Source organism: Spermophilus citellus, assembly GCF_964194105.1.
Source record: "Spermophilus citellus genome assembly, chromosome: 4".
In the NCBI taxonomy this organism is placed as follows: Eukaryota; Metazoa; Chordata; class Mammalia; order Rodentia; family Sciuridae; genus Spermophilus; species Spermophilus citellus.
In genome coordinates, this window is record NC_138185.1 from 62,148,591 (window position 1) to 62,163,281 (window position 14,691).

The 14,691-nt window shown below is 47.4% G+C and overlaps 1 protein-coding gene across 2 annotated transcripts in view; it reads right to left on the bottom strand.

The window, feature by feature from the left end:
* Positions 1-6,467: 6,467 nt before the first annotated feature.
* The window catches only part of ST8SIA2 (ST8 alpha-N-acetyl-neuraminide alpha-2,8-sialyltransferase 2), a 70,143-nt gene continuing 61,919 nt past the window's right edge, over positions 6,468-14,691 (bottom strand). Inside the window, exons 6-7 of one of the 2 annotated variants that reach the window (XR_014021702.1) lie at positions 9,915-10,936; positions 6,468-6,745 (exon numbers count right to left, since the gene is read on the bottom strand). Coding sequence is in view for 1 of the 2 variants with exons in the window: in XM_081292241.1 (XP_081148367.1) it covers positions 10,651-10,936 (286 nt within the window). In the remaining variant the exon portion in view is untranslated. Of the gene's footprint in view, positions 10,937-14,691 lie in introns of both variants that reach the window. The other variant, XM_081292241.1, reaches the window with a different exon arrangement.

Here is a 14,691-nt window from a genome sequence, read left to right on the forward strand (position 1 = left end):
AAAACTCACTTCCTTAATCTAAGAGAGACCCAGAGGAGACATGAGTGAGTTGCTGTCATCTAATGCCTTCAGTTGATGCAATGATTTAAATGTGTCTCCAGAGTTCCTGTGTTGGAATTCCCAGAGCAACAGTGTTGGGAGGAGAAAACTACTATATAGCAATTAGGTTATGAGGATGCTGCCCTTATGAGTGGATTAATGTTAATATTGTGTGATGGATTAGTTATTCCAATAGTGTATTTGTGAAAAAAGCAAGTCCTCCTGCCTTGCTCTCATCCACTCTTGACCTTCTACCTTCTGCCATGGGATGATGCAGCCACAGAGGCCCTTGCTTAATGGGAGAGCCCCTTGATCTTGAACTTCCAAGATTCCAGAACTGTAAGAAAGACATCTATTATTTATAAATTACCTAGTCTCAGACATTCTATTACAGCAGCACCAAATGGACTAAGACAGTGGGTGAAGAAATAAGATACTTTATCTGCTTTAAGCCCTGGAGTGTCTGAGCTAGACAGGCTTTCTTATTCCCAGTTTACCAATGAAGAAAGAGATAGGAGGTGAGTGGTTAGATCCATGCTGCTCAGACAGCAAGGGAAGGGCTTAGGGCTTTTGAGTTCCCCCACTTTCCCTGATGTGGCAAAAGAGGCTGGAGATCACTTCCTTGCTGTGACCCATTCTGGTACAAATACCTAAATTTGAGTTAGGCTCTTGGAACAAGGGCCCTGAGTAGGACAGCTGCCTGCTCTTCATTCATTTGTTCTGTCCTCTGTTTCATTGATTCTACTTCTTGTTTCCAGTATGGCTGCTCCCAGGGAGCCATTCCACATTTTCCAGCAGCCTACTGTTTGGCTTCCTCCCCCATCTTATCCCCAGACACTGGGCCAAGTGATCCCATGTGTGTGGAGGAGGATGTTCAGCTTCTGTTTGGGGTCAAGAATGTGTCCATGGAAAACAAAAAAGAAAAACCAGTCATTTCTTCGGACATGGCTGCCACAAAACACCCATGACGTGAGGTTTTGGTGTTCTGCCTTGTGGTCCAAACACCAGGACAGCCCTTGTTCTCTCTTGCTTTACGCCCAGAGGGCCTGGGAGCAGTAGCTGTAGCCAGAAAGCCTGGGGCTGTGCAGCCCAAACCTACCACGGGTGCTGCTCTAATGAGCATTTCTTGTGGACCTAGGGGGACAGTGGGAGGTGGGAGGGCTAGAAGCTGAGACTGGTGTGGGAACAGCAATGTGGGGATCAGTTGCATCACTCACTGGCCCAGGCTAATGCAGCCCCTGGTGGTGTGCTGGTCAAAGCTGAGCTTAGGGAATCCTTGAACCACTCTGGGACCCCGAGGGCTTGGGTTTAAATCCCAGCTCAATCTCTTCCTGTTTTTTTTTTTTTTTGAATTGGGCAAGTTAATTAACCTCACTGTCTCAGTTTCCTCATCTATGGAGTGGGAATAATAACAGCATCTAAATCCTGAGGGTGGCTCAAGAGTAAGTGAGTGAGTTCCTGAGAGGCATTTAATCAGTGCTCAGTAAACAGGACCTGCTCCCTTCTGGTCCTCTAGCATCCCTTTGGCTCCTGGTCACCCTCTGGCCCTTCAGTGTGTGCCTCAACTATTATCCAAACATTTACCTGTTGTCTGTCTTGACACACTGTCAGAAGATGCCTTTCCTTTTCATGCCTCCCACACTTTCACAATTGAATTTGCAATCTGAACTCTCATGAGCTACACAGAACATCTGTTTTGAGTCAAGGATGTGTCCATGGAAAATAAGAAAGAAAAACCAGTCATTTCTTCAGACATGGCTGCCACAAAACACCCATGACATGAGGTTTTGGTGTTCTGCCTTGTGGTCCAAACACCAGGACAGCCCTTGGTCTCCCTTGCTTTATGCCTAGAGGGCCTGGGAGCAGGGGTTAAGCCTTGAAAAGAATTTAACAACCCAGAGGGGTCCTGATCATCAGAATGGACTGTGACTATAGGGCTGGAACAAGGGCCCTCAGGGGGCTCAGAGATGTAGCTCTTGACAAACTGACAAGAGAACATCTTATCCATGGGCATTGTTCCTCAGGTATGTTCTGGGTCTACATCGGTTCTGCCAATGGGAAGAGCCAAAGCAGAGCTTAGCCTGTGAGAAGTCTGGCCAGTAGGCAGGTGAGTCTCGTCCTCTTTCCTCCCCTGTGTGGGCTCACGTAATGACCAGATGGCTGAGGGTTGATAAGTGGCCTTCAGAGGCTTGCAGGGTTAATAGTGTTAGTTTTGGCATTAAACCATCCACTCATGAGCTTTGGCATCTTGAACAAGTTTTTAATATCTGAGAACCTTTATCTAATTTGTGTAAAGGGGGCAAGACAACATGCAGGGCTGTGGTGAAGGATAAGCGTTATTTAGAGCGTCTCATGCAGGGTCCAGAACACGTGGCTTAGCTGAGAAAATGGGAGCAATTCTTGGTCCTCTTGACGAGGTCTGCAGGTCCATGGGGTGCAAGTCTTCCTTCAACGTACTCATACGTCCGTACAGTTCACCCTCATCCCTTTGTTCACGCTTAATTGCCCACTGTGTGTCAGGTACAGTTCTACTGGCTGAAGAAGTTTTAGTGAACATGCTCCTCATGGCCCCTCACAAAGTTTGGAAGGAGAAGTAGGCAAGCTTTGGACAGGCCTTTCCTGCTTAGCCAGCACACAGCCGTCCAGAAGAGCAGCAGCAGCAAAACCCATCAGATAAAACAGGCCAAGTTTCAAATCAAGGAAGGAAAACTTCAGAAGCCAGAAACAAAAGACCTCACACCAGAGGCCCTGGAGGGGCTGCCTGTGGAAGACCTTGCAGGGCTTCAGGAAGTGGGTGTGGGTCGTGTTTTCCAGCAAGGGCTGCCCCTGAGCGCCTTGTGGGAACTGCGGGAGGTGCCCAAGCTGCACAGCAGACCAATCATATCTGAATTCCTAGGGGTGAGGCCCAGGTTTCAATAGGTTTTAAAATTCTCGTGAGGCTTCCTGTTATGGTTTGGATGTGAGTTGTGCCCCTAAAGTTCACATATGAAACAGTGAGAGAAGGTATAGAGGAGAAGTGATTGGATTGTAAGAGTTTTAACCAATCAGTGAATTAATCCTCTGATATGGATTGAATGAGTAGTAACTGAAGTGGAGGGGTATGGCTGGAGGAGGTGGGAATTAGGCATGGCTTTGGTCTACATATTTGTATCTGGAGAATGGACTCTCTGTTTCCTGGTCACCATGATGTGAGCTGCCTCCCTTCGCCACCCTCTCCCGTCATGAAGCTCGGCCTCATCTCAAGCTCTGAGGAATGGAGCCGGCTTTCTATGGACTACACCTCTGAAACTGTGAGCCCTCAAATAAACTGTTCCTCCTCCATAATTTTGCTGGTTGGGTCCTTTAGTCATAGTAGCAAAAAAACTGACTAAAACACTTCCAATTTACAATGGAGCTGGTAAAGGTCTTTGTGGTGGGGTGGGGTTCTAATGTCTGCTCAGGCTGGGAATGGAAAGGCAAGAGCCATAAACTTCTTTGAAGGGGGAAACTGGGAACTGGAAAAACTCTACCCATCAGCTTGGCTCCAAGGGCTGAAAGCACTATCCATCTACCTGGGGCTTCAGAGGAAAATATGTCACCTGTGAGAAGTTCAGAGAGTGCCACTGGAGAGTGCCAGGAAGTGGTCATGTTGCCAGCACCCAGGTAGAGACATCAGCAGTTATGCTGCAGGCTGGCAACTTCCACCACCCAGGGCACAGAGACCCTTATGGAAAACAACCCCCTCTGGAGCATTCTAGAAGGGCAGTGGAAAATAAACAAGAAAATAATTAAAGTCTATTTTTGCAATTGTTCTATTTTATTTTTAATTGTTGTTAATCTCCCACTACACTTCATTTACACATTGAATTTTATCATAGGTATGTAGGTATAAGAAAAAATAGTGTATATGGGGTCGGTACTATTTGTGAATTTAGGCATTCATTGAGGGTCTTGGTGTGTGTTCTTATACACAAACTGTGTGTGTGTGTGTGTGTGTGTGTGTGAGAGAGAGAGAGAGAGAGAGTTGGGGGGGGGTACAGTAGTTTATGAAGAACACTTACCAGGATAAGGTGACATGCATTAGAAAGTGACTAGCTGAGGGAGACCAGAAGACTCTTCAGGAGGTGACATTCAATTTGAGGCTTCTAAGGAGGAGGAAGCAGCATGCAAGCAACAGAGGGGAAAACAAGTGCAAGGGCCCTGACATCAGAATAATTCTGGAAAGTTCTTAATAAAACAGAAAGGTCTATGTGCTTGGAATACAGTGAGTCAGAGGTGAGGAGAGCCCAAGACCTTTTAAGCAACATTAAGGTACTTGCAATTTTCTTCCTAGGGTGAAGGAAAGCTATTAACAGGTTTAACCCGGGCAATGACATGATCGATGTTGGATAAGCACAAGTCTGAAAACTCATAGCTGCACACATTTCATTTGTTCCATAGCCCTGAGCCTCTCCACACCTCCCCACCCCAATTCTCCAACCCATTCTTGATTTGCATTTTCACTCGCTCCCTGAAGGAGGTAGGTGGGTGTCTTCCCCATTTTACAGATGAGAAAATACTAGAATCAAGGGGCCTTAGAATGACAGGTTCTGGGTTGTCTGGTATTTGTCCCCGAGCTCTTTTGCAGAATGTGGTGCTTATGAACACAATAGTCAGCCAAGCAACCCATCCTGTAGTTGTTACAGCAAGTTATATTCCTGCAGACCTTGGCCACTGGAACAAGAAAGCACAATCCTGGCTTTCCTAGAGCCAATGAGCTTTCCTCAGAGCGGCCGCCCTGCAATATCCAACCTCCATCAATAAGGGTTAATGATTCAGATGGTCCCTTCACCAACTCTGTCCAAAGGCTCTATCTTTACCATCTCTTTTTAGTAAATGGAGGCACGTTAAACTTCACTGAAGGGTGTTCCAGCATCTGTCCCAACTTGACTCACCTGAATATGATGCAAAGGAGTCTGCACCCTTCCTCATGGTAGGGGGCCCAATGTGCTAAGGTTCGTGGCACAATTTTGTCATTTCTGGGCTGTCAAATTTTCTTTTAATTCCTCAAGGATTGGCTGTTCCTACGTGGTTCTAGGACAGTTTTGAAGAACTCTCTTCAAATTTCATATTTGAAAATGTTCTCCTGGCTGGGGAAGTGGGGTCTTTCATGACACAGTTCTTGGAACCACCTTGGAGCCCCATTTCCCATGCCAGTTTCTAGGGGAAGTTGGGGTGGCTGAGAAAGTGGTAAGGAAGATGTAGAAAGGCCACCAGAGCCCTTTAATGTCCTGGTTGGGTGACTCTATTGGGCTTTGGCTAGTGACAACTGGGGTGATTCTAGGCAAACTCTGATTGGGGACTGGATGGCTCAATGCACCATACATGGAAACTGCCCCACCACCTGGACTGCTAAGAATGGAAATTAAACTACCCTCATCACAAAGCCCAAAGGCAACTATAACATTGCTTCTAGACAGTAACCATGGAAACCTCCTATTGTTGTGGATGGGCCACCACCAGAACAGAAGCCCGTTTGTTTTTTTGCTTCCCTGAGGGATAGCATCAAGTGCCCGCTTTCCCCAACCCCCGTCTTGTTTCCTTGTTGGCATTTCACGGCATTGTTCCAGGTCAGGGCTCAGGTGGCAGGAAGAAAGCCTGCAACTTGGCTGTCTGGGTTCCCCCTGCCAAGGAGAGCGCTTTGGGAAGGGAGGGGACAGAATGGGAGTGAAGGTGGGAAGAGATGACATCAGCATTGCTGGGAGAGACAGCGGGCGGTGCAGGCTGTTGGTGTCATTGGGAATGCTATTAAGGGCATTCATGAAGCAGCAGGCACGTCTGGAGTCCCATCTGACCGGCATCAATAAACTACCCTGTTCCATTCATTCTGGAAGGGGCGCCTTAATTAGGCATGGAGAGATTTATCAAACAGCAGCCCCTCAGAGCTCTTGGTCTCGCTGCCATCTGGACAAATGGTTTCCTACTCTGTGACCGTGGCAGGAGGAATGATTGATGAGGTCCTACAGCTTCACCCCCCAGGCCTGAGAAAACCCAAATAACTTTCGTCCTTCTCAGAAAGGAGTAGATTCTGTTGTGCTGATGGGCACAGGGGTTGGGGTTCACGCTGAGGTTTGCCCTCAACCTGAGAAGGAAACATCTATGGGCAGCCTGGCCTAAATTTAGAGTCAGTTTTCAGTTTGCAATGACTCAACCACAAGGTTTAACAGAAAAATCCCTGGAGTCAGGGTAAGAAAACCTGGATGAGAATTCTGCCAGTGAGGCAGGAGTCCTTAGCAGGTTTTTACTTTAATTTTATGATCTACATAATAGGGATAATTATCTCTGCTGTGGCCTGAATTGTATCATTCTTTGGGAGTTCTTATGGCAGTAAAATAACTTCATTAATTATAAAGGCCTCTACAGACATTCAGGATTTAATCCAACAAACATTTATTGAGCAACCGCTGTGTGCTAGGCACCACACCTGGTGCTGTGATGGAGTACTGATGAATAAAACAGTCCCTGCCCTTGGCGAGCTTACAGTCTAAGAACAGTCATAGGACAAGTGCACAAATAACTATAATACAAGGCAGAATATGGTAAGTGCCATGAGAAAGGTACAAATAAAGTGCTACGGTGGTTCAGCGGAGGGAGAGATCCCAGTGGTTGGTGGATCAGGGGCTTCATGAAAGATGTGGTCTCTGCGTGGGCCTCGGTAGGAACTCAAGAGCGGTCCAGGGGATGAGAGCTGCAAGACCAAAGGCACAGAGACAGGAAAGGCAGGTGTCCCTTCGAGGAACAATATCTTTTCTGGATTGGCTGATGTAGGGTGTAAAGGAAGAATGGAACCTTATCGAGTGGTCGGTAATATCAGGACTTGCAGGTTTGATTGTGGGCCAGGAGAACTTAGGTTTGTTGAAGAGCTGGAGGTGCAGATCACTGGGCATGCTCAGGAGGGACTGGATAACATGGAAGCATGCACAGGGAAATGTGGGAGAGGAGGGGATGGAAGATCCAAAGGACAGTTAAAGAGGTGAAGTTGATGCTAGTGAGAAGGAGTAAGAAGGGTATACGTGGAGGAGGAGTCAAAGATGATTTAGGGTCTCAGGCTGCATGGTTGAAGGAGTCATGGGTCTTCCAACAGAAAAAGGAGGGATCATGGAGGAAGGGGAGACAGGGATGACTCCCTTACTTCAGAACATGCTGAGTCAATCATGCTGCTTCCAGAGCAGACAGGAGGTGTCAACAAGCATCGCACATGGTAAGCCTGGAGCTGGGGAGAGGGGCTGGGCTGTGGAGGGGAGTGGAGGGCAAGGCGCCTGGAGAGGGGTGATGGCTGGATCTAAAGGAAGGTGTGAGGCTGCTGATGAAGGGTTTAGGGGACCTGAGGGGAGGCTATCAGTACAAGGAATGTCTACACTGTGGCGCAAGGAGAAGAATGGTCAGATCCTCCTTGATTGCTTTTTTTTTAGATCAACATAGGAGTATCAATAAATAACTCATAAATATAAATAAATACATAAATAAATGGTCAGGAGGGGTTGGGAAGTGAGGGGAAAAGCTACCAGAACATGGCATCTGCATCCTCGTCATTTTGATGCCAGGGACTATCCAGGAGGGGTCACTCTAGATTTTTTTTGATGAAAAGTGACCTTTCAAGTTGGCAACATGGAGGGTGCTGAGACACTGGCCTCAGAGTGGGCTAGATGTGGAAGGTGAGGCACACTGTCAGGAGGAAGGGTGCTGGAGGCCCTGCCCAGGTCTGGTGGTGAAGAGAGGTGAGTGAACAGGCTACAGGAGCCAGGATGTGTGCAATGATCACGTGCTGATATATACAGGGGACAGAGATGGCAGAGAGGGGGGGAGCGGGTGAGAGAAAAACACATCTGGCCAGAGGAGGAACCTTACTTCCTCAGAAATGGGAGGAAGAAAGTGAAGGGTGAGGGAAGAGCCCAAGAGATTTTGAGGACAGATCTCATTTCAGAGGGCTCCATCTCTTCAGTAAAGGAGGACGTTGAGTGTGGGGCTTGAGACCAATGGAAAAGGTTTGAAGGGCCTCAGGTGGGTGATGGTGGGCGACTAGAGATGTGACTGAGCCAGCTGAGGATGATGGAAAGCCTGGCTGTAGCGACGAGGCAGCAGATCATGGTAAGGGGTACAGACTGTGACTCCCTGGGTCCACCCAAGGTGAGCCAGTCTATGCCAGAGACTGCAGAGGAACCTTGGCTCCACGTGGGCTTTAAATAGGCAGGAAGGACAGCCAGCCTCCTGGCTGTGCTTGCCCAGGTGGAAAAAGATGAGGAGAGAGGGAAGGCGATGTCCCCCGGAGTTCCTGCCACCACACAGCCAAAGCATTTTGGCAGCACAAGACTAGCTCTATTAGGGAGCCCTACATGTGTGGATGGTCCTGGGGCCTCTAGTCTTTTTTTTGGAAAGAACCTGTCTATGAGGTTTTCCAAAGGGCTCTGGCCCTCTAACTCTCCCGCAGACAGAGGGCACTGGCCTGGTGGACAGATCTCATGGCCAACTCTAGGATTTGATATCTGGGATCACCTTGGGACTTACCATGGAACATTCTGGAATCTAAGGCCTTGGCTAACCCAAGGCCTTGGCTGGTAATTCTACCTGCTCCCCGGGGCACTGTAAACTTTAGAAATTAAACGTTCTTCTAGGGCCTTTGAGAACCTCAAGACGAAAGGCTCTGGAGACGTGTAAATTATGATACTAATTATTTCCACTGCTCATGAGGAGGTTGAACCACTCAGTTCCCACCGAGGCCATTAGAGAGCTTGCCTTCTTAAATATTCATTTTATAATGCAAATCCCAAACTTCAGGCTTCAAGCAACAACAAGAACAAAGGGGACAAAAGCAGAGATGTATGGGGGCTGTCCTGGTTTCGGGCTGGAGTGTCTGTGTGTGGGTTAATGGTTTGGGTATCCTCCCCCACTTCCATGTGTTTTCCATCAGCCATTCTTTGCCATTGATTAATTATGTCCAGTCTCATATGCTTGGGAGCAGATCTTGATTACTTTCCTTAACTCACTTCACCTTCAAGATAATGGTTTTTTACTTATCTTTCAAATATGTTTTAAAACACTGTTATTTATCAGGCGAGGGAATACATCTAACAAATCAAGCTGACTAATGCTTCTCTACGTGTGACCTGTGATTCCAGCCCCTCAATTACTGGCATGGAGCCCAGATTTCTCCAGGAGATTATGTCCAGCATTTGACTTTGGGTTTTCATAAAAACAAAAGTCTTAAATGAGAATCTTAGCAAGAGGAAAAAAAAAAGGATTTTGCAAAATTCCACCATCATTGCCTCTGTGGGGAGAGGAAGGTGGTGGGTGTGGGGTGGACATTGGAACCTTTCCCTGCAGAGTTGAAAACCTCCTCCAAAAACCTCATGAGGAGCTCTGTGAGGGTGAGTATGACCATCGGGATGCGATAGTGGCAAGAAAGTGACATTGATACAGCCAGTCTGGCTGCAGGGGCCCTGCAGAGCGCAGGATGCAGACAGTAAATAAAAAGAGTGGCTGCAGAGACACGGGGCTGGAGGCTGCACATTCTTTCAGGTCTTACATTCTGGGGCTCTGTGAGGCCCCCAGAAAGGCAATCATATATATTTTAAAAAGGATGACATTTATCTTGACAGTGCCCTTTCAAATTTTTTGTTGTGTATCCCCTGGTGGCACAAGGGACATACAGTCTCTCGTGTGACATTCTAAGAGGGTGAGATGGAGGCTAACCTAGAAGGTAAAAATCCCATGGTGTCCTTCTTGGCAGACCTCAGTTGCTTCAAAAAACACCCAACACAATGACCACATTTTGGACACTCTTCCTCCTTATTCTGAGGTGGAGCACGCCCTTGGAAGAAGTTCTTAATTTTTCACAAACATGATTTAGAGCACTCTACCTCTTTAGGTCATCTGCCTGCTCCACCCGAGGTTCTTGGTGGTTCTTGCTTAGCCAGAATATGGACTGTCCATCGTGTCTCCTTTAGCCTTCTCTCCATAGCTATGGAGGCCTGTCGGGGACATGTATGTCACCCACGGCTTGTCCCTTGGGCAATCAAACTCTTAAGTTCATGAAGTATGGCCCTCAGCTCTGCTGTGGCCTCTGCTTGGCTTCTTTGTGCTCCTTTGCCCAGCTAAATTCTCTAACCGCTCCTCCGTGAACAGCACGGCTTTAGACTGGGTCAAACTGTCCTCTCTGGGTCTTGGCTACCCAGAATCCACATATCCCAGAGGTCCAGGCAGCTGACAATAGGTGGCTCTCCATTCATCCACGAGCCCAAAGATCCTCCCAACTGAGGAGGCAGGTTGTCATTCAAAGTCATGGGACCGGCTTCTTTGCATGTCAAGTCTTTCCGCCCCCAAAGATGGACTGAGTTTCAATCTGGTTCAGGTGGGTTCTCCACACCTTCTTCCTGTGGCTTATCTGCCTAATGCTAGATGAACACCACACAGTTATAAATACTCAGGTCAATATATATATGCAGGTACAGATATATATATTCTGGTCACTGTTTTACACTTTAACAAAGGAAACCACTAGCCTGCTTGTTCTATTGTTTGTGCCACCCGACTCCCATCTGCCTGTGGTGTAGCTGGCAGGAAATGTGAGCCACTGAGTCTCACGGGGTGCCCACCTTACGTGGCCCCGTCACACCGGCCGACAGTCAGTTTCAATGCCCCCTGCTCGTGCAGGTTCTTGAGGGCCTTGAATTCCAAGGGCATGGTGTGGGGGCTGGCCTGGGAGGTGTAGCCATATTTGAGGCTGTCATAGTAGTGGTACTTGACGGGGTTCTGGTTCTGATCCAGTGGAAAGGGCCAGAAGCCATAGAGGTAGATCTGATTGCAGAAACGTGTGGCCAGGGTATACATCAAGAGGCCGGTGGTGGGTCTTTTGATGTGGACTTTGTTGGTCAGCCAGTATCTGAGAAAAAAAAAAAGTAAAAAAAAAAAAAAGTGAAAAAAAAAGAAGTGTTAAAGAAATGTGAGTTTGCCCAAAGGTCAAATATTTTCTCTGATGTGTGGGAGCTACCCACAATAAAGGGTGGAGGGAGAAAAGAAATTCAGTGGAGTCGACAAAGGAGAAGGAAGGGAAGGGAGGGGTGGGGTGGGAAAAGGAAAGACAGAGGAATGAATCCGACAGAACTTTCCTGTGTACATATATGAATACACCACAGTGAATCTCACCATCATGTACATCCACAAGAAATTAATTTAAAAAATAGGTAGATTGCAGAACCATCAATAGAGGGAAAGGAGTGGTGGTGGGGAGTAGAGGGGTACTAGGGTCATTATACAAGATATAGTCCATGCTTGTATAATTATGTCAAAATAGATTCTATTGTCGCATATCTAAAAAGAACCAATTTAACAAAAAAAGAAAGAAATGTGAGCTTGTGAATCATCTATTCCAGGAAGAGGGAAAATTTTATCCTGCCCAGAAGCCTGCCTCCTGTCACTCCAGGGACCAATCAAGTGATGGATCCCCAGTGGCCTTCTCAGGGGGCTGACACTCACCATAGATCAAGCAACTGAACTGGGTGCTTCACACCCATGATTTTATGGTATCGTAAAACAAGTGTGTCCTTAGTGCAGATGCAAAAAATGGGTCTCAGAGATTAAAGGTGGCTTGCCCAAGGTCACACAGGTAAGCCACCCACTTTGGCTTGAAATCAGGCCTGCCCACAGCTGAAAAGAAGATTGGCAACCTTTTTCTATAAAGGATCAGATGATAAATACCGAACAGGCTGCGGGGAGGGAGGTCTGAAACTCGACAGTTCTGTCACCCACTGTCTGGGTGCCTCTTGGCCAGTCATTTCTCCTTACTGGTCCTCGTGTTTCCCACTGATGTAATGACATGGTGCAGTCCCCATACCTCCAAGACATCCTCTGGGTTCCAACATTCCAAGACAATCTAGAAGTTTCTCAAAAAGTGAGAAAACACCCATTCTGTCCGTCATCATCCTCTGTTTCTAGTTAAAGCTTCCATCCACCCTGGGCTGAATCTCTGCAAAAGCCATGCTCACACCCTGGCAGGAAGACTTTTTTGACCACAGATTCCTGAACACCGTGTCCCTGGACCAGATGTGGTCCACGTTTTTCTGTCCTCAAACAACCTCCATGGGACTCCATCCCACAGTCTCCCATCTGCCTCTGTAAGGAACATCTGTTCCTCAACCGAAGCAAAGGCCAATGCAGCTTCTGATGACAGTGCAGCCCAGAGATGTGCGCAGTTCATAATCAAATGCGCCAAAGAAATTCTTGCCGGAAGTGAAGGTGTGCTTGTCAAGAAACACTTACGTATTCTAAAAGATGAAACCATTTTGTATTATTTAGAGTATTTTTAGTTAAAGTGTTGGGGTGAATGGGGCGGGGCACTTTTCTCAGAAGTCCAAATTACCCCCCCCCTTTTTTTTCAAAATGGTTTTTTCTCTGCAGTTCAGAAAAGGGAGATCCCAAAACATTCCAGTGTTAATCTTAAATCCTTTTTTTTTTTTTGCTTAATTTTTTAGAGGAAGCTAGCCATCTTTGAATCAGATGAGGTTTAGGATTCCTAATAATCCACATAATACTAGGTTAAATAAAACCTAGGAACCCCACATTCACACTCACCCCTTCAACTCAACAATGGGAGCCTCCTAGGTGACTACTTAGACAACTATGGTTGTTACACAATCTTGTCACTTGGAGACCACTTTCTTGTACTTCCTTTTATTTTCTCTTAAGCCAAGAACTCCCTAGAGTCTGAATTTTCCAGCAGGGAATCAGATGGAAGGAGTCTTTGTCCTGTTCTCTGCCTTTGTCCTTCCATCTAATTCCCTGCTGGAATCTAGTGACTGTAAACACAATGCAATTGAAAAAGAACAGGAGTGAGTGTTTGTGGGCAGATCGCAGACCTCGTCATTCCTTCCCTGCACCAATGAGAAGTTACTATGGAGGCAGCCCACCACTGCCATGTACCCTCTGCTAGTAGTCCTCTGAGTATTTCTCTCTGAAACTTCTACCTGATCCAGGAGTAATGCAAGTATCATAGCATAAACACAATCTCTGTAATAACTAGCCCCCCTCCCACTCCAGTGTCACCTCGCCCCACACTGTACCCACCTTCCCAGCACGCATGGCACAGCTCCCCAAGACACTATGCTATAGCAACTCCTCCTCTCAAGAATCACGTTGAGACTCCTTTGTTCGTTTCCCCTGGTTTCTGGGCTGTACTAAGTGTGTCCCTCTGGGCACCTGCAGTCACCTGTGCACCAGTCTCTTCCTGGGGCAGTGGTCTCATGGGGCTGCAGTATTGTATGTGTGCTTTTCTTGTTGTGCTATGAGCTCCTGGTAGGTTCACTGACTTACTGTCTCTGTGTTAAGGGGCCCATGGTGGATGAAGAAGTGAACGGTCATTTGGAGATTTCTCCTGGGCCTCCCCTGTTGGGAGGATGGACAAGCCAAACTCCCAGATCATGCTTGGTGTTGGGTTGATGGAGCATCTGGTATCATCTGGCCCAATATCAGATAAGGGAACTTTCCCAGGACCCTGAGGTTGGGGAACTTCTGGCCAGGTGGAGAATGGTGCATTCCCAAAGAATTCCCATAAAGTTAGAAGAACTGATTGTAGAAGGTGGGTGTTTTCAGATGTCTGCATTGTGAGCAGATTTTTGTATAACTGCCCCACAGAGCAACTCAAGCTCTGAGCTCTACAGAAGTTTTTAAATTCCTGGTTTGAAAGGTCCACTTCATGCTCACTTCTCCCTCTCCAAACCTTCTTAACTGTACTTCATGGTGACTCTCCTCCTTCCCTGTCACTCTCCTGAGGTCTGCTCCTACTTCAGTGCCATCTCTCAGCATCTTACCCAGCACTTCACAAGGTGTGTAAACCACAGACAGAGGCTCCAGGCGGTACATAAGAATTGATTCCCAATTCATATTCCTTCTCCTTTGTGATTCAGTCCCCACAGATACATGGGTAGCCAGGAACATAGCTGGTCTAATGTGATGGTGCTGGGAGAGCCCCATGTGGTCATCTGCTTAGTCACCAGCTAACAATCAGGAGCTGCCATGCTAGCTCCGGGATGCTGGATGCTGAGGCTGGGGCATACTGAATAAGGAGCCCTTCCTTAAGCCACCTCAGCACTCTATGCTCAGTGGGCTAAGTTGAGCTTGGGAGAACCCTGGGGAACAAAGGCGGGGGAATATAATGAAGAGAATTCCAGAAGAGCAGCAGCTGACGTTTGGATCCTCCCATACATCCTGGCAAAGAGCTCTTCCACCTTGCCTTACACACATCCAGTGATGGGGAGCTCACCCCTCCTAAGCTAATCTGTTGGATTTTCAGATCAAATGCCAAGGATCTCAACTTGGGCTGCACTGGATCACCTGAAGCTTTGTTGGATGCCTGGATCCCACTCCCAGGTGCAGTCTGAACACTGGGATTTTTGCAATCTTCCATAGAAATTCGAACATGCAACGGTAGCTAAGAATTCCTGCTCTGATTGGCTTCTTTCAGTTCACATAGGAAAAGGCAGGCATTCCGGCTGAGTCAGCCAGATAAGATATAGGCTTCCCAACCTCTGCTTCTTGGGTATTTTTCTTGTCATGTCATATCCCCATGGGATAGGGGGAGTGGTCAGGGTTGGGGTGAGGTGGCTGCAGATGCAGCTCATGCATCCAGTGACAGGTGAGCCA